At 54.7% G+C, this 24,644-nt stretch overlaps 1 protein-coding gene across 2 annotated transcripts; it reads left to right on the forward strand.

Annotated features, from left to right (window-relative positions):
• The first annotated feature begins 1,568 nt into the window (after positions 1–1,568).
• Positions 1,569–24,545, forward strand: Asic4 (acid sensing ion channel subunit family member 4). Of its 2 annotated transcripts, XM_060368677.1 has the most exons (12): positions 1,569–2,121; positions 2,741–3,690; positions 3,939–4,830; positions 19,379–19,523; positions 19,607–19,734; positions 19,915–20,077; positions 20,496–20,552; positions 22,379–22,532; positions 23,057–23,148; positions 23,228–23,307; positions 23,488–23,592; positions 23,748–24,545. In XM_060368677.1, exons 3-12 carry the CDS (start codon positions 4,249–4,251, stop codon positions 23,859–23,861), a joined length of 1,620 nt encoding a protein of 539 aa, XP_060224660.1. In that variant the 5' UTR covers positions 1,569–2,121; positions 2,741–3,690; positions 3,939–4,248; the 3' UTR covers positions 23,862–24,545. The 2 variants fall into 2 exon arrangements, with proteins under 2 accessions (XP_060224660.1, XP_060224659.1); XM_060368676.1 differs by lacking the exon at positions 1,569–2,121 and adding an exon at positions 2,263–2,481 and having other exon boundaries at positions 2,741–4,830.
• The last annotated feature ends 99 nt before the right edge of the window (positions 24,546–24,644 follow it).

A 24,644-nucleotide genomic window follows, 5' to 3' on the forward strand; every position in this document is an offset into this window, starting at 1 on the left:
TTTGCCCTCTCTCCAACTTCAGCTCAGATTCTGTAGGCTGCCCACCTGTTCCCACCCTCCCTCGTCTACCTCAGCCCTCTCCGCTGACCCCTCAAACTTCGTCTCTTTCTAGCCAGTCAGGATTTGCATCTTTCTCCTTCCTGACCTCCCTTCCCACGTCCCCTCCCTAGTCCCTCCAGATTTCCTTAATCTTCAACCCCACCCTCTTCATTCCTAGTAGCCAATGACCTTCGCTTGAGAATACCCAAATAGGGATAGATAGTGTGATTGCAACACAGAGGGGGCAGATTTTTCCCTGGGCTAGCCCAGGGAGAACCGTGTTGGGGTGCAGAGAGTACTGGCAACAGTGGGGGCAGGGCCTGGCGGTGGGACGCTAACCCTCTTCAGTTGCCTCAGATCACGTCCGGGCCTTCCCATCCCCCTTCGCCGGGACTCTCATTAACCGCTTCTCCTGCCTCGTCCGTGGCATAAATAACCCAGATAAATCAGCCGCCGTCCGCCCCCCGCCCCTCGGCCCCCGCACAGCCCGTTTGTCACCGCTGTTCGCTCGCCAGCCAGGCCTGTGCCGGCCATTCCCCCCATCCTTGTCCCTTCCCGCCCACGTCTGTCCCACACTGGCTTCCCACCCCCTGGTCAGCACCAGGTCCAGGTTTCTGGGCTAGGGTGGGTGGCAAGGAGGTGTCCCTTGGGAACTGGAGGCTGGGGACTCGATCTATGGAATGCTTCTTAAGGAGTTCAAAGGTTGTGTCGTTTATATGAATATAGCCAGCCAGCTAGCCAGGGAGCCAGGAGCCCTCAAATGACAGGAAGAAACAGAAAAGGCTTTCTTTGGGGGCGTCCCTGGGCTGTGAAGAGGTTTCCTGAAAACCCCTTCAGGTTGAGTCGGGTGCGGGGGTGGGGGAAGGACATTTTGCTCAAGTAAAAACCTCCAACATCCTCCCGGTACCCCTGGCTAATCCATCCTGCCCTCCCTGTTGACTCCTCCCCTTTCCCCACACAGCTAGCCCACTGTACTCTAACCTTTGCCTCCCTCTCTCTGTACCCTTCTCTTTCCCAGTTTCTGGAAGCCTAATTCGAGGATCCCAGGTGGTGGAGAATTGGGCTGTGATCAAATCTGAGAAATGGGGACAATTGGAGGATAAAGAGTCTGAGCAGGGCTCATATTCTGCCTGAACAGCAGCCCCTCCCCACACACCCAGCTCCGGGGTCCCTAGTAGCCCCTTTCACTAGCTCACAGCCAATTCAGGTCCTGAGCAGCTCCTCTTAGCCCTGTTTCCCCTTCAAGGGGAAGCTGGTCCCTAGGGAATGGGTGAGAGGAACAGGGAGAGGCTGAGGGAACTTGGGCGCAGGGCTGTGGGTGGGGGTGGGGAAGAAACTGGGCCGGGCCCCAGGGACCAGCTGGGCAATGAGCCGGGGAAGCAGCCGGGAGGCTAAATGAGGGAGATTATCACCCAACTGCAGCCGGGCAGAGAAGGAGGCAGGCAGGGAAGCAGGGAGAGGGGGAGAGAGGGGACACAGGGCCAGAGGCAAAGAGGGTATGGAGGGATAGGAAGGGGGCCAGAAGGGGCTGGGGAGGAATGAGTGGAAATGGCTAAGCGACGGGCTGGAAGGATGGGGACCCCCCACTGAGCATAACCAGATTCCTAGAGGTCTGGGAGACTGGATGGTAGGGGCTTGGGGACAATTAGAGACAGCTGGCCACCGGGCAATGGTGGGAGTCTGCATTCAACGAACTGCTGCTTCATTCCAGCGGCCTGGAGTTCCCTCACAGAGCCTCCCTCCCCTGTATGCAGTCACCACCCAACGTCTTTCCTCTTAGAGGTGGAAGAGTTCCTGCTGACCCAAAGGGGGGAAAAAGGGTTTCATCTGGGCATCACGACGGAGGTCAGCGTGTAGTGGCGAGAGCCTGACCCCGAGATCCCAGCAGAGAGCAAGGAATTCAGACAGGACATCAGAGCAGAAGTGAATGCTGGGGGGGGGGGGTTGGGGGGCAGCTCCCACTTTCTTGGCAGAGCCCCAGACTGAAGTAACCTTAAAAAAGCAATTAAATCACCTTTTTAAAAAACCCAGTAAAGAAAAATCGATATTGGGAGAAAAGGGAAGAAAGAAAAAGGAAAGGAGGTATGTGGCGAGGGGGAGGTGGGGTGGGGACGCTGGGAAGGTCTGGGAGTCGACCGGGGAGGGGCGAGTATGGGAGAGTCCTGTCTGCTATGGAGTAGAGAGGGAGCTGTCTGTGGTCCCTTGGACCCTTGCGTAGGAACTCGGCACCTGCTTCCAGTGCCTACTCTGCTTTTTCCTGCTGTGTCCCAGCCAGAAACAGCACTTGAACCTGTCCCCAGGGGTCTTCCCAGCTTTGGGAGAGCCCTGCTGACCTAGACTCCTGGGAAACTTGTGGGGAAACCCAGCTGTGGGACCCTGAGAAGCCACTTTGCTGAAAGGTTGGGGACACCCAGTGAGAGCGCCATGCATGGCTAGGACCAGGTGTGTGGATGAATTGCGCACTGGGGTGCCCCTGGCTAGGGGCCTGACCAAGCCTTGAAGCCAGGGTGGGCTGAGCAGCAACCTGAACCCAAGGGGAGCTACGCTTGTGACCCTCCCTCAGGGCCAGCATGAGACTGCAGGGCCAGCCTGACGCAGGGGAGGGGTGGCCGTTGGGCAGTGCCGTGGACCTCGGGCTCTAATCCCCAGCAGCTGCCGTTTCCCTCAGATCGATTCCCTTCTCACTTTTTTTTTTTTTCAGCTGCTGGTTCCGCGGCTTGGATCGATGGAGCCGCCTCCCCCTCCCCTCTGAGCTTCCTCTCCCTGCCGCTCATTAGCGCCCCGATTAATCAGCCCCCCATCCTTCCAGGACAAGTGCTTCCTCTTCCCCGTGGGGACTCACACTTTTACACGACCCCCCAGGGGGCACAAGTGGACCATTCTTGCTACCCCCAGCGGGAGGTACCAACTTGCCCCCTCCTGGTAAGCCAAGAGGGGCTTCCACCTCCTCTTGTGATGGTAGCCCATGTGCCTGACTCCTCCTGGAGACAGCAGCCTGCAGGCTCCCCTGCCTGGCTCTGCCAGGGACAGGACATCCCGGGTACTGATTTCCTTAGGATAGCATTTCCACTGAAGCCTCTCCTGGGCTCTTCATTTCCTTCTCCCCTGCCTCTGAGCTCTTTGCTCCCTGGCCTGTCTCATCCTGCGCCCCCTCCTTTTCACCAAGCCTGGTCATAGCAAGGGATTTGGAGACCACAGGACTAGAAAAGTGGTTATAGATGAGCAAGTCAGCCAGGTTGGCCTCTGCTTCAGTCACAAGAATGACTGGCACTGGCATTAGGGGGTAAAGTCAGAGAAAGGGAGCCAGTGTCCCTCCAGGAGGGGGTAGGACTGTGGTGGATTTTGAAATCAGCAGCAAGGCTCTAGGGAAGAGCAGTCTGAGTGATCCACAGTTGTCTCTTAGCCTGTCTTGCCTGCCCTCCCCTTCCTTCCTTCCCTCATTCAAACAAGTGGCTCTCTCAAGGAGTTTCTGGAAGCTGCTGTGAGTGGGGCAGTTGAAGGCTGGAGAAAGCCAGGAGGTGGGGTTGGTTGACCCTTGGTGGGGTGTGGTCCAGGAAAAGTGACAAGAAACGGGCAGGGCACTCAGCATAGATAGCATCATTCCCTGGCTGGCCTGAGACTGGGCTGTCTGGAACCCCCACAATTGACAAGGTATAGTGAGAGTTTTAGAAGCACCCCTAATCCTGGGACCTCCAACCTGGGCTGGGGGTAGGGTGGGGATTTTCCCTCCCTGGCCTGGCTCCTGCCTCCCATGCCAGTGCCCGACGGTGAAACGCTGTTGACATGTCCTGAATTATTAAGCACGGGGTGGGCTCCAGAGCACATGCTGAGCGGAGCGGCTGGGGCTGCGCGGCGTGGCGGAGCAGCGCTTGCTCCCTCGCTCACTCGCTTGCTCGCAGGGACACACGCAGGGGCTGACAGCTGTGCGGGTGCTGATAAGGGAAGCCACAAGGAGACGATCGAGGAGAGAGACAAGCGAGCGGCAGCAGAAGCAGCAGCGGCAGAGGCAGCGCCGGGGCTGCGGAGCTGCTGGGAGTGGGAGTGACGCCCCCACCTCGGGCCCCCACCCTGTCCCCATCCTCCTCCTGACTGCCCTGAGTTTAGAAGAGCAGCCGCTGCCACCACCGCCACTCCGGAGGGCACCAGGGCTGCTGTCCAGGGAGGGACAGTAGCAGTGAGGCTCTGGCCAGTCCCAGCAGCAGGGGACAGATGCCGATCGAGATTGTGTGCAAAATCAAATTTGCTGAGGAGGATGCAAAACCCAAGGAGAAGGAGGCAGGGGATGAGCAGAGCCTCCTGGGGGCTGCTCAGGGGCCAGCAGCCCCTCGGGACCTGGCTACCTTTGCCAGCACCAGCACTCTGCATGGGCTGGGCCGGGCCTGTGGCCCAGGCCCCCATGGACTACGCAGAACCCTGTGGGCACTGGCCCTACTCACCTCACTGGCTGCCTTCCTGTACCAGGCAGCGAGCCTGGCCAGGGGCTACCTGACCCGGCCTCACCTGGTAGCTGTGGACCCTGCTGCCCCAGCCCCAGTGGCGGGCTTCCCGGCTGTCACCCTCTGCAACATCAACCGCTTCCGGCATTCGGCACTCAGCGACGCTGATATCTTCCACCTGGCCAACCTGACAGGGTTGCCCCCCAAAGACCGGGACGGGCACCGTGCAGCTGGCCTCCGCTACCCAGAGCCTGACATGGTGGACATCCTCAACCGCACTGGCCACCAGCTTGCTGACATGCTCAAGAGCTGCAACTTCAGTGGGCACCATTGCTCCGCCAGCAACTTCTCTGTGGTGAGTTCTACTGGCTGGGCCACCTGGACCTGGGGTGCCCCAGAGGCTGAGGTGGGGGTGGAGGGTGGTACGGGAGGGCATCCTCAATGGGGCTTCCCTTCCTTCTGCCACCAGAGGCAGGCCTCGTGTGTCTCCCACAGCTGGTGTTTCCCTCTGGCTCCTCAGCCCCAGAGCAGCGGCTGCTCAGAAGGGCTTACCCCGGGTGGTACCTCTCCTCCTCCTCTTCTGCTGCTGCTGCAGGGCTCAGGGTTGGGGGGTCAGGGGCATTTCTGGGGATGGGCTCAGGCTCTTGAAGCTGGTCTTCATCCCAAGGCCAGACAGACTGAGCCCCACTTTGCTCTTGTTCCCCCCCCTTTTTTTTTCTTCTTTCCACCGAATGAAAGTGACAGGGAGAGGGTTGCTAGAGGGAAGAGGTGTCCCCGTCTAAGGGCTGCCTTCTGGGGAGCTGGCTCAGCCAGCCAGCTGGATGGAGATGGTCCTTGTGTATCCTGGGTGTCAGTCTCTTTCATCTCTCTGTCTTTCACAGGCACACCCCTTCGCAGCTGCCCTCACACATCCCTCTTTCATGCTCTCCTCGGTCGCCTCTGCTTGCCAGTGCCCCCGCCCCCCTCCAGCCCCTGTTCCTGCTGCTCCCTTGCCTGGCTCTGGCTCACACACTGAGAATCACTCATTCTCTCTATGTGCATAACTCACCCTCGGAGCTGGCACATGAACACACACACTCCTACTGTTCAGGGACACGGTTTCCTTGCATACTCCTCCCTGTCATGCACATTCGGTGTCCCTGTCACTACACTCTATGCACACCTGCACACCCACACACCCAGAGAGCTACTCCTTCCATGCCTGTACCCCAGCTCACAGCTGCCAAGGATGGGGTCATGATGGAGATGTCATCCCAGCTTCTGACGCTCCCACACCCCAGTCTACCCCAACTTCCATTCCCTGGGCAGAGACAACTGGCACCATCACCCCCATGTATGTGAACACAGACACATGAGTGCCAGCCCTGCCTGCTACCCTTGCCCACCTCCCCACAGTCAGGCATGTGAGTTTGGAAGGTGTGTCTTGGATGCTCTCAAGTCTGTCAGGGTTTCTTTCTCCCACACACACAAGCTATTATTCACAGTGTACTTGAGTCTGTCCCCGGTCCCCATTTGACGCCTGTCTTTATGTTTGTGTGTGTGAGGTTTTCATCCTTGTGGCTCTCGCCTAGTATACGAGCAAATGTATGGTGTCGTCTTCGTCGTCCTCACCGTCCACCCGGTGCCCACTCACACCCGGGCCTCCAGCAGCAACGGGTACTTTCCCTCCTAAGAGCCTAGCCCCTCACCCACAAGCTCTCCCTCACTCACTGCCTCAGTGTTACCAGGAAACATGCATCAACCTGGCTCCACCATGTCTGCAGTGTCTAGGGCCTCTTGCTTTGGGTTGTGTGGGTGAGTTCTGTGGGAGGAATTAACATGAGAAGAGGGGCAGGAGGGAGGAGGTTGTACCAGGAGTGGAATTAGGGAATATCATCAGCCCATTGTCTGGCTAAACACCCTGTCTTCTAGGAAAATAAAATACCTTTCTTCAAAACCGGAGCTGGGAGAGTCCCTAGAAAAGAAGTGATTCGTAGAGTGAAAGCGACCTTTGGGTTCCGAGGGACTCCTGTCTTGAGGCCTCACCCCTCTGTGATGGGGGTGGAGATGGACTCAGTCTCAGCAGGTGCTGCTGGGGCAGAAATCAATGGGGTCTTTGTGTCCCTGAGTTTGTGTCTCAGCTCCAGTTGGGGTGGACAGGAAAAGGAAAGGGTAATGATGACACACATCAATGGAGGAGAGATGGAGGGCACTTAGGAAGTGAAGGGAAGGTGACAGAGGGTTTGTGTTGGGATAAGAGGTGTCCAGAGAATACAGGGCCAAGGATTTCCTTGTTCAAAGCGAAGAGTCCCTGGGATCCTGGGGATGGCTTGGGAGGTGGGGGGAGGCAAGGAGAGCTTTCCCTGGGTCCTTTGGTACCCTGGGGCTGGAGAGGAGAAGCTTGTGGATATCTGCTGTGGGGGCTGCCCCTAGACCATCAGTGCAAGTGAAGCAAAGCAAGTACGGGGGGGGGGGGGGGCGCGGCAGAATTCCCCTTTTGAGGTTCCTGTTCCCCCATGCCCATCCCGGCCTAGACTCATAGACTCCTGCCCGTACCCCGTCCTCCACCTGCTGCATGTAATTCCTCCGGGACCTGGAGTACTAGGTCGAGTCTGAGACAGTTAGGAACTGGGCTGGGGCCCGCTGTGATGGGGAAGAGTGGATGTGTTGCCGGGGTGAGACTGGAGAAGGGAAACGAAGACTCGAGGCCTCCGGTGAAGACATGAAATCCATAATTCAGCTCTGTGGTGAGGATGTGGGGTACGTGGTTTGGGATTTGAGGGCTTAGGGTGAGGAGATGAAAATGTGAGCCGGTTGAGGTAACACCTGGCAGGGAGTGGGTGGTGAAATGGTCAGTGACGGTGACAGACAGGCTTAAGTAAGGGACTGTTGTGTGTTTTCTGTTGCCTTCCCTGTTTCCTCCTTCCCACTCCCCACTCTGCTGTGACCTTTCCTCCGGAATCCAAGTTAATAAATGTCACATTTTCCAGCCTATTTTTACTCTGGGTAATGTGCCCTCCCCCAGTCCCCTAAGCTGCTGATCTTGCTCCTGGTACCACTGAAATCGCTCTCACCCCCATGTTCCCAAATATCCCTGTCAGGCGCTCACACTGCTGCTCTGTGTACCTGTACATGCTGGGCTCCTTGCTAGGACCTGTGGGAGACAGCAAAGAAGGGAAGTCCTCAACCCCTGTCCTCAAGATGCCTTCAGTCTCATGGTAGAACGGGGGACAGGGATGCTCAAGAGCTTAAGCAACCATGCAAGAGTTAATCAGCCATGCAAGCGATGTCATAAGGTGCCAGGATTAATTGCCAGATGAGGTGCATGGATGGTAACAGCCTGAGTTCAGACAGAGAGAGGCCACTCTGGACTAAAAGAGAGCTGGGGAGGCTTAAAGGATGAGGCAGCCTGACTGAGGTTTGGAGAGGAGAGAGAAGGAGAGAAAGAGAGGTAAGGGCTCTGAAGATGCAGCGCAACGGCCTTTTCCACCCCACCATCCTCCATACAGGTCCCTGGCTCTTCTCTTTTCTCCTCTACTTGGCCTCACACAGCCCACTTCCACTTCTACCTCATACTTTCACCATCACACCATTCCCCACGACACTGTAGAGGGCTGTCCATTCCTCCTTGCTTCCGCTATCCCTCGACCGTGTGCCGAGCCCCAGCTGTCTATCCCTCCACCATTATGGCTCACGCTCAGTCTGTCAGCGTGGTAGAAGGCAGGCGTTCTCTCCCCTGCCTCCATTGCTCAGTCTGAACAAATGCAAAGGTGGCTCTAAAAGCCAACACCTCCTCTCCGTGGGGGACAGTACACCATGAGCTGTCCCATCCTGTGGGCTCGAACCGCAGTTCTATTCAGTTGTTCGGCCTCGAGGAAACCAAAACGCTCCTACAAGCATCTGTTTGTGTATCCTCTACATAGTCTTTGGGGGTGGTTGTGAGGGTAGGGTGTCTGGAAAGAGTTTAGCACACTACCTGGCATGCACGTCACCTACGCTCTTCGAGGGTCAGTATGCCACCTCGGCTCCTGGCCATCTTTTGACCTCACTGTTCTCAGTATCACTTGATGGTTTCTGCTCCCTGCTCTATCTCCCCTCCACCCCGTGGCCCCCAGGCCCTCACTGTCTACCATGCAGTTATGGCCTTCCCAAGCAAGCACACATGTGTACACGTGTGCCTATACTCTACAGGTCAGCACTAGGTGACAAACCTGGGGGATAGAATTGACCTATGTCTGTATCATCCAATTAGCCACTAGCCACGCATGGCTGTTGAGCGTTTGAGATGTGATTTGGCGTGTACAACTGGTTTGTGTTGTCTTGGACAGCGTACTAGTGAATATGGTTCAGATTGCCTGGTTGAGGCAGGGCTAGCATTACTGGTAGGACTAAAGGACATGCGCATGAGGATGCTTTGTGGGCTGCGATCGGAAGTCAAGCTGAGGTCCCAGGCTAAGCGGAGGATGGAGCCAGTATCTTGGGGTAGGAGGCCTTGGGGTGTCTGAAAGCACCATGCGAATGCAGATACTCTTTCCCCAGAGGCAGGCATGACCTTGGTCTCTTCTCTTCCATGCTCCTGCCTCAAATTTCAGACAGGAAGGAGGAGGGAATTCCTTAGGGGGTGGGGGCAGGCCTCAGCTCCTGTTCGTAGGACCCCCAGGATCAAGAGTGCAGACCTAGAAGGGTAGGAGGCCAAGGCCCCACGGGCACCTCACTCTCTCTCCATCTCCTCTTGGCTCTCAGGCTTCCCTCCCCCTCCCAACCCTCCTTCCCCACACACTGGTGACTGCCGTGACTATTAATCACTCGCCCTGTTCTCTTCCTCTCTACTAATCAGGCACAATTAGACAAGGCCTCTTCCAGCTGGGCAGTCCCCCCTGCCCTCCCCCTCCCCTTCCAGCCCTCCCCCTCTGCTACCCAGGACAGCTCTGAGGCAATGAGGACTTTGTCCAAGCCCTGTGCTACTCCAGTTGCCCTGACCCCCATGTGGGGCTCTTCAGCAATCTCCGCTTTCCATTTGTTTTTCCCTCAGCCCCTGGTCTTGTCTAGTGTTGTCAGGCTAATATTGGCAGGCTCTACCTCTGACCCCCTGCCATTGTCTGTGGAAGGGACTACTCCATGCTCACTTCCTAACTCCAGACCTTTCCCATAACCCTTGGCTCTATTGGGGGGCGGGGAGGGCATTCCTTCTGATATCGGTCTCAGCCTCAGCTCCAGCTAACTCTTGCCGGTGTGAGGGTATTCGGCAGTCTTCCGTGGTGTCAAAAAAAGCTCCAAATCTAGCTTATTTTAATAAAGAAGTTTCCTGATTTTAAGAATCCTGTAGGTTGCCTACAGGTCAGATTTTGGGACCCAGGTGGGTCCGGTCACCTTACTTGGACACTGGCTGCTGCTCCTTGAGCCGTCCTGGAGGGGGCGCTCTCAGTCCGGCTGCAGTGGCAGTGAAGTTGGTGGAGGAGATTAAGGTGGTATGCCGGAAGGGAAGGGCAGGGGAAAGTGTCCCAGAAGGCTGGTCTTCAAGGGCAGTGGGGAGGGTCATGAGAGACATGCCCCACCCGGCCCCACTCGAGAAGCCCTGTGGCCTCTTCATTAATCAGGAATCAGCCCCGAGCTGGGCTCATTATCAACCCCGCTTCTCGCACTGCTGGAAGATGCTGATTAGCATCTGAAGAAATGGCCCCATACCTACCCCTCCCTCATGGACCCCCATCCCTGCCCTTGGGCTTCCAGGAGGAACTTGCCCCATCTTGTGGTGGAGAGCTACCTGATCCAGGTCTGGGCTGAGGGTCAGAGACCTGGAGGCCAGAGGGTCCTAGAGATCTCAAAGTCCAGCTTTTAGGCTGCTGGACCCAACCCCGGGGGAGGGAGAGGAGTGAGTGGGTGTGGAGCCTAACAATGGTCCAGGAGAAATGGACAGCCTCCCTGGAAGAGGAAGAAGGAGAGCAATCTCAGGTTGGGGAGATACCAGCTTTTTTCTGCCCTTCCCTCCTGCAGCCACCTCCCTTGAGGAGGAGGAAACAGCCAGCTCAGTGGGCAGTCAGAAGAGGACCTCATCTACCAGAATTGTTGTGCATTTTGTTGTCATTATTTTTGCGTTTGGTGGGCCGTGACAGAGGCTTAGGGTCTTCAGAGAACCACCCTCCCACTCTTCCACCTGCTCCCCTGTGCCGTGGGGGTAGGCGGGAAGGAGAGCCTGAGGCTGAGAACAGCGAAGGTCTAATGCTGTGTGTCTTCCAGAAAGGGCCGGGAATGGATGCCTGCGTCTCTTCCCTGGCTCCCAAGCAGGGGGTAGCAAGGCTGAATATCCAGTCCACCCCCGAAATGTTCACAGCGCCCTTGGGACCCCGCTCTGGGTTGGAGGGGGTGAGCAGTTCCAGAGAGATAGGCATGGGCTGCAGCAGGCGAGGCAGCAGCGAGAGTTCAGAGAGGAGCCACGGGATGATTAAGGGGAAATGGAGGATTGATTTAGGAGGAAAGATTAAAGGAGCTAAATCCGTGGCGCTTGGCTCAGCGGTGACTAAGCGTGGACAGGATAATAGCTTACAAATGTGTGAAAGGTGTAAATACCAAGCGGGGGGCGGGGGAGGCAGCTTGGCTAGCCAGGGGAGTGGGCACAAGGGACTGGGCAGTCCCCGGGGAGGGCTGGAGATTCCCGGGAGACTGACCGCACAGTGGAGCAGTGGAGGTTGGGGTGTTTGGGAGCCTCCGGTTTCAAAAGGAGTTTTCATTTCTTTGGACCTCGAGTGAGCGACCTCCACATTTCACCCCAGCAGGGCTAGAGACTGAGGTCACAGGTTCAAATCCGACTCAAGTTCTTCAGCGCCACCTGAGTACCAGGCCTTTCGGCAGTTCCCAGGCTCACTAGCCACTCCCAGCTCTGGCCCACAGCTCGGTCTGCCCCCGTCAGCGCTGTCGCCGCTCCCGCCCCTCTGATCTCTTCCCCGGCAGCGGCAGCAGCGGGCGGCAGGCGACGGTGTCTCCCTCCGCAGTGGAAGCCTCTGGCGCTGCTGTGTGCACGGAGGTCACTTTGCCGAGAAGCCAGGAGACGAGGGAATGCAAATGAGGCGAACCCAGGGAGGAGAGCCGAGGAGCCCGAAGGAGAAAGAGGGAGGGCTCCGCTAGGTGATGGATGCCTGCCCCGCAAGAGAGGCAGCCAGCGGGGAGTGTTGCCTGTGGGTGCGGCCTCGCGGTGCGGCGCGGCAGCTGCCGGAAGATTGTCTTCGGGGTTCCTGATGGGAGCCCACCCACTTGTCCACGGATAGGCGGATGGACAACACACACACACACACACACACACACACACACACTCACACTCCTACTTCAGGTCTCCCCAAGTCTTGTTGGAATTGAAAGCTCCCGCCCACCAACTGTGAGTGTTAAACTCTTAGACAGCTTTGTTTGCATCAAGCAATGAGAATGCCAGGAAAGACTCGGTTACCAATTGAAAACATTATCGCCTGCAAAATTGTCTTTCTGGGGTTTAGTGCTTAGGCAATGGCTGGGGAACAAATGTAACTGTTTGCGTGGGTCTTGGAGTCCTGCCTTTTTCCACTTGGGAAGCAACCCTGAGTCCCCCATTCCATACTTCAACTTCTTGTGCCCTCCTCCCATATTCTGGCCACTGGGCCTTACCCAGCTCCTCCTTCCCCTCCACCATGGTTCTCGCACTTACATTTGAACAAACACTGCCACCAGTCTGAGACCCGCCCTGGGGAGGAGGGCTCCCTGAAAAGCGTGTGGGTGGCTTTGGGCACTGAGAACTGTGCTGACCACGCAGGGGTCCTATTGGAAGGGGAGGAGGCGGTGTGTCTTCCTGGGGCGCGGGCCTGCCAGCTTACTCAATGGAAGCCTTCCCCAACCCTCCAACCGGAAGCAAACTCCGCTTGCATCAGTGGTAGCCTCGGCTGGGCTCTCCTCCGAAACGTGGAGCACAGCCAGTCCTATCTATTTGTGTGACTGTTAGGTGTGTGCGGTCTGTTCCCTCTTGTAGACCTGGCGCTTTGAATATGCTGTAGGTGCTCAGGTGTTTGAAGGAACGAGTGTCTTCACAACAGACAACAAACTCCTTGAGGAAGACTGTTTTGTTCTAGGTCGCATCCCCAGTGCCTGACACATTGCAAGAGCCCAAGGGCCCTTGACACAAAGGTTGTTGCTTGTTCCAACCCCCACCATTCTCTGCTCTGCTACATCATGTGACGCTGGCAAGGTTTCTTACCCTCTCTGTGCCTTTACCACCTTGTCTGTGAAATGGGGACAATAAAAATAGCTTCTATCATTTTTTCCCCTGAACATTAAAAGAGTTCGTTTGTGTAAAGTACTCAAATCTGTGCTTGGTTCAGAGTAGGCATTCAGAAAATCAGCTGTTGTTAATGTGTTAGGTAGTTATCTCTTTTCCCATGCCGACTTGGAAGAGTACCTGATTTTATTCCCATTTCACAGATGAAAAATGGAGGATGGGTTTGGTTAAATGACTGAGTCTGAGCCCCACAGACTTCAGTAAGAGCAAGTTCTGGAGATAAGCCAGATTGAGCTTCCTACCTGCTGGAAGAGCCACATCACAGAGTTTGTGAGTTTTGCTCTGAAAGAGCTCCATGCTGATCACCTCCTAAGGGCAGTAATCTTTACCAAGAGGCAGGATGCCCTGTCAAGATGGACCTGCTGTGCTGTCTGACTGGAAGCTCTCTTCCCTAGGTCACCTCCCTCTGAGTCCCTGCCATGTATCACTCAGAAGTTTGTCTCTAATCTGCAGTCCTAACCTGAGGAGGAGGAATTGTTGGTTGCCTTCTACGCAGGGGCAAACCAAGGAGATTGCCAGGCACCCAGCCTGTCAAGCCCAAACTCTTTCCCTTCTCTCACATTCTGAGGCTTCTTATTCCATCATCGCAGACTGATACTGGGGAGTCATGAATATGATTTCACTTTACAAATATCTGTTTACTTAAGGGGGGACTCTCATATGTCACCCCAAATTCCAGGAGCTGAGATTATAGGTTCTTGCCTTTGGGCTTGCTACTTTTTTCTCATTTGAGACTTACAACTCCCCCATGAAACAAGCCAGGTGGAAATTTTCTGAAAGGTTCCATCTGACAGAAGAGAAAACTGAGGTTCAGAAAAGTCGAAACTAACCCAGGTTACAGGCAGTTGGACTCAGTGTTTACTGATTCCCAGGGAGGTGACAAAATTAGCAAAGAGTGCTGGAACTGGCTGGGGAGGTAGGCTGGATTATACTGCAGAATCTTATTACTTGTGTGCTCTCGGGTGCAGAACAGGCATCTCATGACTTCCGGCTTAGCCTTTGTACAACGGGAGGGTTGTGTGTGTGTGTGTTTGTGTGTGTGTGTGTAGGGGGTAGTCTGAGTGGTCCCAAGTTTTTGATCAACACAGACATTTAAGACTTTTGAATTGAGTTTCTTCCTCTGCCCTTAGAGAGGAGAGAGAAGAGTGAAGCTCTGAGCCTGCATCCTGGATCATCCCTGAATAACATCATGGCTTAGGAGCTCTCCTACCTAAGATGCTAGTCGTGGCCAGATGAAGATGTCTCTGACCCCTTCTGTTGGTTCACAGTGGACCCCAGGGTACTGCAGGGTGCAGGGGAGTTCATTCCCCGGCACCTGAAAAGGAGGCATAAAGGTGGACTTCACAGAGGAGGGCAGAGAGATAAAGGAGAGGGACCACCATCCACAGAGAAGCAGCAGCTAGGAGGGAGATGCTGGGGTCTTGGCAGAAGCTGGGTGCCCAGAAGGCGGTGGAGATAAAGCCCAGGCTGCAGATTAGCTGTGGGATTAACTGCCTGGTCCTTGCTGCTTCTGGCTGCTTCTTATCTCCTGGAGGCCCAGGGCCTTCTCCCACATAGCTGAGCCCTGGCCCTACTAATTGGCTATTAACCCTGTGGGCTCTGTGGCTATAGGGAGGAAGGGGAACTAGGGAGGGCTGAGGGGGGAACAGCAGCCAGGCAGGGAGAGCTATCTTGGGAAATGGGAGCTGTGGATGGATGGAGCTCAGAGCGCTGAGAGAGAAGCCATCGCTCAGGGAGGCAAGCTCTAAACAGATCTCTTCCAGTTCCTGATCATTGTCTCAAGCAGTTGGGGAGGGGGAGAGAATAGGGAGGACATTGGGGAAACCTGAGGCCCATAGTAAAATCTAGGAGGAAGACAAGATATAGAAACTGAATACTCATGTTTAAAGGATAGACAGAGAGAATAGCAAATAGGATAGAGGTACAGAGGGCAAGGGACAAAGAGGCCAGACAGCATCTAGGCTATGGGACAGCAACGGATGCTGGGATAATAAACAGGCTGGCCAAGAATTAGGAGCAGAGAAACTGAGTCCAGAAGTATCTGGACTGGTTGGTGCCCAGAAAAGGTAGATCTAGGGAACTACAGAGGAAGCAGGAAGCAGGCAGTGATTCAGGCCAGCACTGCAGGGAGAAAGGTAGTCAGACAGGGACTAGTAGAGAGTTGGCTAGAGGAAGCTGGTAGAGGGATTCTAGGGTGTTCTGCTTGCAGACCATCCACCTTCAGCTCAGGGAAGTTCGAAGAGGTCACACACTCCAACTAGAGCTGATAGCATAGAATTGGAAGCCAAGATATGTGTTAAGGCTCTGACAGGATCAAGGCCCCGTGGGCAGAGCTTAGAAGCTAAGGTTATCTGGAGACGGCCCTTCCACCGTCAGGACACTTCCTGGCCCAGCATGAGCTCTCTCTGTGACTGGGACCCCAGGCTCTGGACTCTTGCATACACATCTTCCTTCCAGGCCAGTCCGTGGGGAGGGAGCAGTGGCCAGCCTGTGGGACCTTGTAGCTGAATAGCCGTGCCGTCTCCATGGAAGAAGCTGTGGGCTGTGCTGCCACCAGAATTCTACCACTTAGGAGCCGGTGGCTGGTGCCCCCACCGCTGCCTGGACCAGGGGCTGTCTCCGGGGCAACGACGTGCTCTTCCCAGCAGTGGGGCCTGACCCAAGCTGTGCAGGTGGCCCAGTCCTGCCAGTCTGGCCTGATCATTCTGTGTAGTGTCCTTTGGACCTGGACTACTTTCACTCACCTTCTGTGTCACTCACTCCCCCCCCCTCACCGCCCCCAGTATACAACATATTTGCCAGGTAACCTGCTCCCACCAAGTCAGCGATAAGCTCCATCCTGCAGGGGCTCCACCCACTGTCCAGCAGTATGTGTCTGTGTATATATGTGGAACTATAAACCTACAGTACAGCTCCGCCAAGAGCTAGGAGCCCCCAAGCACCTTTCATCCACTGGGCCCACACCAGGTACTTCCGAAGTGTAGATTGTATTGTATATAGGGCTCCGTCCTGTTCAAATCTCTTCTGCCCTTTGCTTGCTGTGCACACTTAGCCAAACCAGTTTCTCTCTCTGAGCTTCAGTTACTTCATCCTTCACAGGAGGCAGCAATAATTACCTCAGGTGGCTTGGGTGAAGTCTCCAAAGAGAAAATATAGCAAAAGACCAGAGATGTGTACTCACGCATGAAATTCTGAAAGGAAAAAGAGAGCAGATTTTGATCTGGGACACGATGAGGATGTTGATCATGTGTGCCTTTCTCCTGCCCTCCGTCCCTCCTTCTGCTCATCTCACAGGACTTTGGGAATGCGAAGGAAAGCAGTACTCCAGGCTTCAAGGAGTAGAAAAACCCCCGAGTGAGCCTAAGCTTTGGAGAGACTGTGGTAGACACGAGTGAGCAACACAGACAGGGGGTTCCCTCACATGGCCTGGGCCTCATTTAGCCTCCCAACTCAAGCATGCGCTCAAAACTGGCTGAGTTGGCAGGAACTGATTCCAGCATCTTCTTGGCCTGAAACAGGAAGATGCTGGGCACTTCTACCTTCCCAATACCTGCCTTTCCCACATCACTAGGCGGCCAGGAGTCTTCCACTCCGTGCACCTCAGGTTCCTCTCTCTCCAGTCATGTCCCAAGACACCAGGCCGAAGGTATCTTGCTTGACTCTTTTTTTTTTTTTTTTCTCCTCTAGTTATTTTCAGTTTGGGCACCAGAGATGGAACCTAGGACCTTGCCATAGGCAATCACTCTACCACTGACCTAGATCCCTGGCCCTCTTTACTTTTTATTTTGAGACAGCGTCTCACTAAGTTGCTAGAGCCAGCCTTGAACTCAGTTTGTAGCCCAGGCAGGCTATGAATATTTAGTTCTTCTGTGTTGGTCCAGGAGGGACCCGCTGCTTAGATTACAGGCCCGGGCCACCACGCCTTGTTCATTTAGACCTTTTTACTTACTCTGTGGTCCTCAGATCAGCAGGTGTGTAGAAAAGCTGAATTTCATTCCTGGGAGTTCATTTACCTCCATGTAGTAAACGTGAACCAGCACTTTACAAAGGGGATCAGGGTACAAATTGGCATTTGAGAAGCGCTGATCTTGGAGACCTCTGCAAACTGGTCCCGTTCTCCAAGTGTCTGTCTCCACATCTGAGGAATGAGGAGACGGTAATACTGCCCTTGGGGGTGGTTGTGATGATTCAGTTAGACCGAGCACCTAACCTAACATGCCTGGGATACTTCCGATGCTCCGAGGTATCAATGTGGTGCTCACTCCTGCCCCACGGGGACGTGCTGTGACAGAGGGTACAGGGGGAGAGTGAGTGATACAGATGGGGACAGGAGCTGGAACCCAGAAGCAGGCAAGTAATGGAAAAGCAAAGGAACACTGAGAGAAAGGGGCAAGGAAGGGGCTGAGGAACAGAACTGAGGGGAATCAGGAGCAAGGAAGGTCCAGCATGGGGCATATCCTGTCTCTTTCCATCCTGAAGTGCGAGCTGCGTGTTGGTTTGGGGTGGGAGGATGATAGCAATGAATCATGGGAGTGGCCGGAGCTTTTTGTCCTCATGAGTTTCACCCACTTACTAGCTGTGTGGCTTTATTAGAGTCACTTCACCTTTCTGAGCTTCAGTTTCCTTCTCTGTAACCGAGGTCATTAAACACATCTGAAACCAGAGGCGCTGGGTGGATGACAGGGCATAGCAACAGAGGGTTTCATGTTTTGTAAATGTCAAGGTTCCTGCTATGCGTATTTTGTTGTTGTTTCAGAAATCAGTTTGGGTGAAGGCTGTACTGGGGAGGGGGGTAGGTAGGAAAAGGGTGGCTGAGACTGCAGGCGGCTAACTCACCAGAGGAGGGAGGGCAGAACTCTACCTTCAAGATGTCCCTGGAGGTTCCCTCAGATTGCATCAGAACTCCACTTCCGACCCCTCAACCAAGCCTCCTCCTGCAGCGCTCTCCCGGGGAGATCTTTCCTCTCCACGCCACTTCATGCCCTTTCCCAGCTTTTACAGTATGAACACGTTCCCAAGGAATGGGGCGGGGGCAGCGTTGGAGCACGCTGACCCCTTGCCCCCAGAGAAGGTGCTGCCTGTGATGGGTTTGACCCAGGGGCATGTCTCTACGGGGTGAGCCTGGCGGGGGGGTGGGGTGGGGGCTAGAATCCACCTCTTTCTAAGTAGCTCTCCCGCTCCAGCTGCTCGAGGACTCCTGGCAGCCACTAAAATCCCCGGGCTGAGTCTGTGCCTTCATCTTTGGGTCACCAGCGCCATCTGGCGTTTTTTGTGGGAGAGTGCTCCTCGAGGAGGAGATGTGAGCTGGGCTTTGGATAGTAAAGGTTTATGAGAGTTCCTTTTGTGCCCCACAATGGGACAAGGGCATGGGACACCAGGTAGGCTCCCTGCTCCTCTTCAGCTTGCTCTCTAGTGGCAGACATGGGCAATGGACAGTGCAATGAACAGACGAGCAAGGTCTCAGGTCTGAGGAGAGTGGGATCCAGGACAGCTAGCTCTGCCACTCCTGGAGAGGGAGGGACAACAAAGGTCAATAGGAGATATTTGAGTTCATGAGAGATTCAGGAGTGGAGGGGGTGAGGGAAGAGGGCCAGGGTCACTCTGACGGGCAACTTTAAGGCTAGGGAAAGAGTCTGACTTCATTCTCCGGAGAATGGGAAGCTATCATTGTTTAGAGTTTCATTTCAACATCGGTTTTCCTGGGGCTGCGGACGGAGGTGGCTCAGTTGTTGAAGGGCTTGCTGTGCAAGCATGAGGAGGACCCTGATCTCTGACATCCGTGTAAAAGGCTGTGCCCTGGGGCACATGTGTACATCCCAACACGGGAGAGGAAGAGACGAGGGGAATCCTTGGAGCTCACTGGCCACCCAACCTAGCCAAACTGATGATCTCCATGTTCAACGAAAGGCTTTGTCTCCAAAAGTAAAACAGAGAGTGATTGAGGAAGATGCCGGACATTAATCTCTGGCGTCCACCACGTGTATACACCTGTAAATAGGCACACACGCACAAAGAATAAAATAATATACTTGAGGTTTACAACATGGTATGTGAGCTGCAGGTACTAGGATCTGGCAGGGGACTTGGTTGATTTGAGTGTTTTGACTGCTGTGTGGAGGACAGAGGGAAGGGATGGATGGAGACCAAGTAGGTGGAGGCCATTTTGGAATTGTTACGGGAGTGGGGGTGTCGGCAGGAACTGATTCCAGCATCTTCTTGGCCTGAAACAGGAAGATGCTGGGCACTTCTACCTTCCTAATACCTGCCTTTCCCACATCACTAAGCAGCCAGGAGTCTTAGAAGTCTTACAAGCAATGGGAGGGCCCTTTACTGAGAGGAGGGAGGGAAAGACTTGGGAAGATAGCAAGAGTTCTGAGCCTGGCATGGTGGCTACACCTGTCCTCCCAGCGGTTGGGTGTTTAAAGCAGGAGGATTATGATTTCAGGGCCAGCTTCACAGGGTACTCTTGTTAACACAGTGTGGCAAATCTTGGGTAGGGGATTTCTGGGGTGCTGCAAGGCTCTGGGGAGAAGATCCAACTTAAACTATGCAGTGAAAACCTGTCAAAAATTCTTAAAAATAAATGAAATAAAAAGTTCTGTCACTAATAAGCTCTATCTCCCTCCAGGTTTACACTCGCTATGGGAAGTGCTACACCTTCAATGCAGATCCTCAGAGTTCACTGCCCAGTAGGGCTGGTGGCATGGGTAGTGGCCTGGAGATCATGTTAGACATCCAGCAGGAGGAATACCTACCCATATGGAGAGAGACAAGTATGCAGGCGGGAAGGGGATGGGGCCTGAGCTCTGCTGTCCATGTGGAGGGGGTTCTAAAGCCCCTCATCTCTGCTGTGCAGATGAGACGTCATTCGAGGCAGGCATCCGGGTGCAGATCCACAGCCAGGAGGAGCCTCCCTACATCCACCAGCTGGGGTTCGGTGTGTCCCCAGGCTTCCAGACTTTTGTGTCCTGCCAGGAACAGCGGGTGAGCATCCCCAGCTAGGCCTCGGCTGGGCACAGGGCAAATCTCTGCTCGAAGGGATGCTGGCCAAATCGGCCTCGCAGATACTCAATCTGCCAGCCCCATGGCCCTTGCTGGGGCTACTGACACTGGAGGACTGGCCTTGACACTTGGCCTTGACCTTGTCGTGCCCCATCTCTGCAGCTAACTTATCTGCCCCAGCCTTGGGGCAACTGCCGGGCGGAAAGCGAGCTCAGGGAGCCTGAGCTTCAGGGCTACTCAGCCTATAGTGTGTCTGCCTGCCGACTGCGCTGTGAAAAGGAGGCCGTGCTTCAGCGCTGCCACTGCCGGATGGTGCACATGCCAGGTGGGCACCTCCAGCCAGTCTTTGGTGCCACTCTCTGGGCCCTTGAACTTCCAGGGGCAGAAACGGTGTACAACATGCACACGCAGCTACACTCATGAGCATGTACTCATGTGTATGTCTAGATATTGATGCATGTATTTGGGAATACATATGTGCATGTTTGTGTGCATGCTAATATGTATCTGTGTGCACGTGTGTACTGTGGGGTTGTGAGCATGACCTTAAGAGTGTACACATGGTTGTGTAAGCAAGCATATGATTACATGGGTATGTGGATGTATGCATTTTCAGTATGGTTTTTATGCATGAGTATGTTATGCGTTTGTGCAAGCATGCATATGCGTGGATGCCTACATGTGTGTGGCAAGGGAGAGGGGAAAGGACTGTAGATCTCAGAAGCGTTCTTCTCTCCTTTCAGGCAATGAGACCATCTGCCCACCAAATATCTACATCGAATGTGCGGACCAGACTCTGGGTGTGTGCCCACTTCTCCCTTCCCTGCCTCTCGTCACTCTCTTCTCTGTTTCTTGTCACTTCTCCTTCCAATCTGTCCAGGAGGGGTCTTGCTGAAGTTGGGCTCTGTCTCATATCTCAGTGTGGGGTGAGGGTGGAGAGCGGGTCCTAGGGGCTTCAGACACTTGGGTAGGTGGTGACAGGCCACGGGGATGTCACAGAGAACCCAAGACTGGGAGTGAAGCCCATTTCAGTTATGCCAATGAACTCCCTCCATCCCTTTCTCTGAGAAGTAAAATGACTTCTCTCCGAGCCCCAGGAAGAATGCATTGCTGGATAGCAGTATGGGTAAAATAAACTCCATCTTTCCACAGGCCTCACATGAGCTGCAGCTCATCCATCCATCCATCCATCCACCACTCACCTATCCACCTGCCTATTAATTACTTGATGGATTCATTTTCTAGACCTATTCAACTTGTTCTGGGTGTTGAGAATTAGGGACCGAGAGCCCTGCGCATGAACACTTACTAAGGACAGATACTAACACAGTGAAACAGTTCTTGAATAGGGGTATCTCAAGGGTGTTAGCAGGCCCTTGGGGAGGACAGGTAGCCCAGTCTGGAAATGCAGGGAGGATTACACATGGAAAGCTACAAATTAGCCAATATTTTCTACAGAGTAGGTTCTACAGAGTAGGGATAGCATGTCTCATTTCCCAAAGACCTTGTGGCTAGAGAAAGATGCTTTGTCTTAGGCACCCAAAGGTCAGCATAGCTGGAGGCAGAGGTCAAGGGAGGGAGAAGAGAGTGAAAGAAGGAGGTTCTTGAAAGCCAGCATGGACTTAAGGCAAGGTAGAAAGGGGGGTGGGTAAAATGCTGAGTGGATAGTTTGAAGTGGGGCACCAAAACTCACTGCAGAGACTCAGATTTGATGGGCCTCTGGGGATGCATTCGAGATGCTGGGGTAGCAGACTGGCACACCAAGATCTCCCCTCTACTCCCATACCACCTGTACCTGTCAAGTGTGTGATTGAAGAGCATTAAACAAAGGAACAGATGTATCTCCTGGATAGGGGAGCCACAGGTATGGGGAAGTCTGCAAAATAAGTGGCATCAGGGAGCCTTCACTCTCAGGCCTGAAGGTATAAAGGGAGCATCATGGAGCAGAGAGACAGAGAGAGAGAGAGAGAGAGAGAGAGAGAGAGAGAGAGCAGAGACAGAGAAGGGGGAGGATGGCAGTGTGGCACCGAGGAAGAATGCAGCCCCTGCTATTTGTAGCCTGGCAAATGGAGAAATTGGGAAAGAAGTAGGCAAGTACCTCTGCCCTCCCACTCCCCCTGACCTGCCTGGGCACAGGCTGGAGGGCAAAGGTGTCAAGGTAATGCATTTGACAGGGATCAGCCTCTGGGGTATAAGGCAAGGAGAAAGAGAGTGAAAGAGTGGCCTGAAGAGGCAAGCAGAGACACCTAGCATATCAAGTATGTGAATCCTGTCAGTTTGTTCTGTCCGTCTATCCATCTGTCCATCCATCCATTCATCCATCCCATCCCAGCATCCTGTCCCTAACTCCTTGTTTATGTTGTCTGAGATCTAATGTTGACTAACCCTTGCTCCTGAGCCACAGGACCTCCTTGTCCCAGGGGGCTGGGGACAGAGAGTGCAGGCCCTATGGGTTGTTTAAGGTTGGTCGGAAGGGATCCCAGTCAGCATGCTCTCAGAGATGGCAGGTCTGGCATTCTGAATAGACTCAGGAGATGCCAACTCAGGAGAGTCTCTGTACCTGTCCTTATAGCTATCGGGCCTGTGGGCCACCCTCCCTGCTGCAGTTGGTATCTTTGTGTTGCAGACTCCCTGGGTGGGGGCTCTGAGGGTCCATGCTTCTGCCCTACACCCTGTAACCTGACTCGCTACGGCAAAGAGATCTCCATGGTCAAGATCCCCAACAGGGGCTCAGCCAGGTACCTGGCAAGGAAGTACAACCGCAATGAGACCTACATTCGGTAAGACATGCCCACATATGAGCTTTGTGGCTAGAGTCTTTCATCAGGCCTGGGGCACAGTAGAGCCTGGGAATGAGCTACCCTCTTTGTGTCTACTGGGTCTCCTGCCAGGAAAGCCATTCACAATCTTTCTAACTGCTATCCTTCGAGTTACATCCTGGTCCACTTCCAGGGAAGCCCTTCCCAGTCCAAGTCTGAGCTGTCACAGCTCCTTGAACATACCCCTGCCGATGCACAGATCCCATTGTTTTAGACCCATTTATATGTCTTTTTCCTCAGATACAGAGGGAGTTCAAGGCCGGCCTGGGCTATACGAAACCCTTTCTCAGAAAAATATAGCAAAAACAACCACAACAGCAAAACCACAAAGCTAATACAGGTAGACCTAGCTCTCTTCGGGAGTCTGAGGTCAGCAGCTCTCCAGCACATAGGGGTCTTAGATCAGGATCAGCTGGACTAGAGATGACTTTGCCAGCTGCCTCAAGACCAGTAGCCCCACACAGGTGTCATTGCATGTCTCCCAGGGAGAACTTCTTGGTCCTGGATGTCTTTTTCGAGGCCCTAACTTCTGAAGCTATGGAACAGCGAGCAGCCTATGGCCTGTCGGCCCTGTTGGGTAAGCCCTGACCCTTGCCCTCACTCATATGTGCCTCACTCCGGCCTGTTCCCACTGACCCTGCCCTCTTGCTCCTCAGGGGACCTTGGGGGACAGATGGGCCTGTTCATCGGGGCCAGCATCCTCACCTTGCTGGAGATCCTTGATTACATCTATGAGGTAGGAAAGACAGAGACAGTGGTACAGGCTCCCGGGTAGGCTAAGGCTCGGGGTTCTAGAAGTGTCTGAGGGTCTGGCTCTGATGAGGCTGGGTGGGGGCATGGGGAGACCCACTGATGGGTTGCTAGGCACCAAGGCCTATAACTGAGGCCCCTTCCACACCCCACCTTGACCTACAAGGTCTCCTGGGATCGAATCAAGAGAGTGTGGCGACGGCCCAAGACCCCACTTCGGACATCCACTGGAGGCATCTCCACTTTGGGGTTGCAGGAGCTTAAGGAACAGGTGGGTGACCTCTCCTGCCAACGTGGAGGGGACCCTCTCCCTAGGGCCACTTCCTGAAAGTTCCTAAGACACCACAGGAGAGAAGGAAAAGTTATTGTTGAGACTTGAGTACACAATTTGACCACTGTCCCATCCATTCCCTTTTCATTTTACAGAGTCCCTGTCCGAGCCGGGGCCATGCTGAGGGTGGGGGGGCTAGCAGCCTGCTTCCCAACCATCACCACCCCCACGGTCCTCCAGGAAGCCTCTTTGAAGACTTTGCTTGCTAGGACGGTGCTGTGTGGGGATGTACCCATGAATCTGGGACTCTACCCAGACCCCACACATCTCCAGCTCCTGGGACAGAAGACCTGGGGCAGCCCAGGGCTAAGGGAAGGGGTGGTGCTCACTGAGAGGCCAGGACTGGGGTCCTGCTCTCCCCGACCCAGGCTCAGCTGCCTTGCACCCACACTCCCTGCTCCCGGGTGGGTGTCCAGGAAGGGCTGGAGACCATACTAGAGGCCCCTGAGGAGGGGAGAGAGGAGAGGGGAAGAGGGTGAAACCCTGGCCAAGCCCCTCTGTACATTTGTATATATTTAGGGACTGGGTGGGGGTGGGACACAGACACAGAAGGGTGGGGCTGCAGGGGAGGGTGACACAAGATAGTCAGGGTCCCAGTCCTAATGGCAGACTCCTTTGGGACCCAGGCATGTTGGGCTGGTTCTACTTCCCTCTCTCCAGGCCCAGCTCCCTCTTGGCAGGGGGAGTGGGTGGCCCAGCAGGCCTGGCCCAGCTCCCAGTTCCCCCTGCACCAGCCCCACCACAAGTTCCCTCCAAGGGGAGTGGGCGGAAGACCTTTCAGCCCTTGGCTGAGCTTAGGGGGCGGGGGAGCAGCCTTCTCAGGCCTTGCTCCCTACGGACTGGTTTTATAAAGTGCTGGCAAAACTGGGAATAAAGAGGCACAAAAAATTCTGTGTCTGTCTGTGTCTGTGTGTGTGAGAGAGAGAAAGAGACAGAGAGAGAGAGAGCGCCCACATGCACTTGCTGTGGGCTGGGCATCTATGACTTGGTCC

Source organism: Meriones unguiculatus, chromosome 15 (assembly GCF_030254825.1).
Source record: "Meriones unguiculatus strain TT.TT164.6M chromosome 15, Bangor_MerUng_6.1, whole genome shotgun sequence".
NCBI lineage: Eukaryota > Metazoa > Chordata > Mammalia > Rodentia > Muridae > Meriones > Meriones unguiculatus.

What these genes read in the sequence shown, in the direction of transcription:
- Asic4 (XM_060368677.1), top strand. Translation starts at nt 4,249, where the DNA reads ATGCCGATCGAGATTGTGTGCAAAATCAAATTTGCTGAGGAGGATGCA. An exon ending in CCGGATGGTGCACATGCCAG is followed by an intron (nt 20,078 to 20,495) that starts GTGGGCACCTCC and finishes CTCTCCTTTCAG; the next exon opens with GCAATGAGACCATCTGCCCA. An exon ending in ATGTGCGGACCAGACTCTGG is followed by an intron (nt 20,553 to 22,378) that starts GTGTGTGCCCAC and finishes TTTGTGTTGCAG; the next exon opens with ACTCCCTGGGTGGGGGCTCT.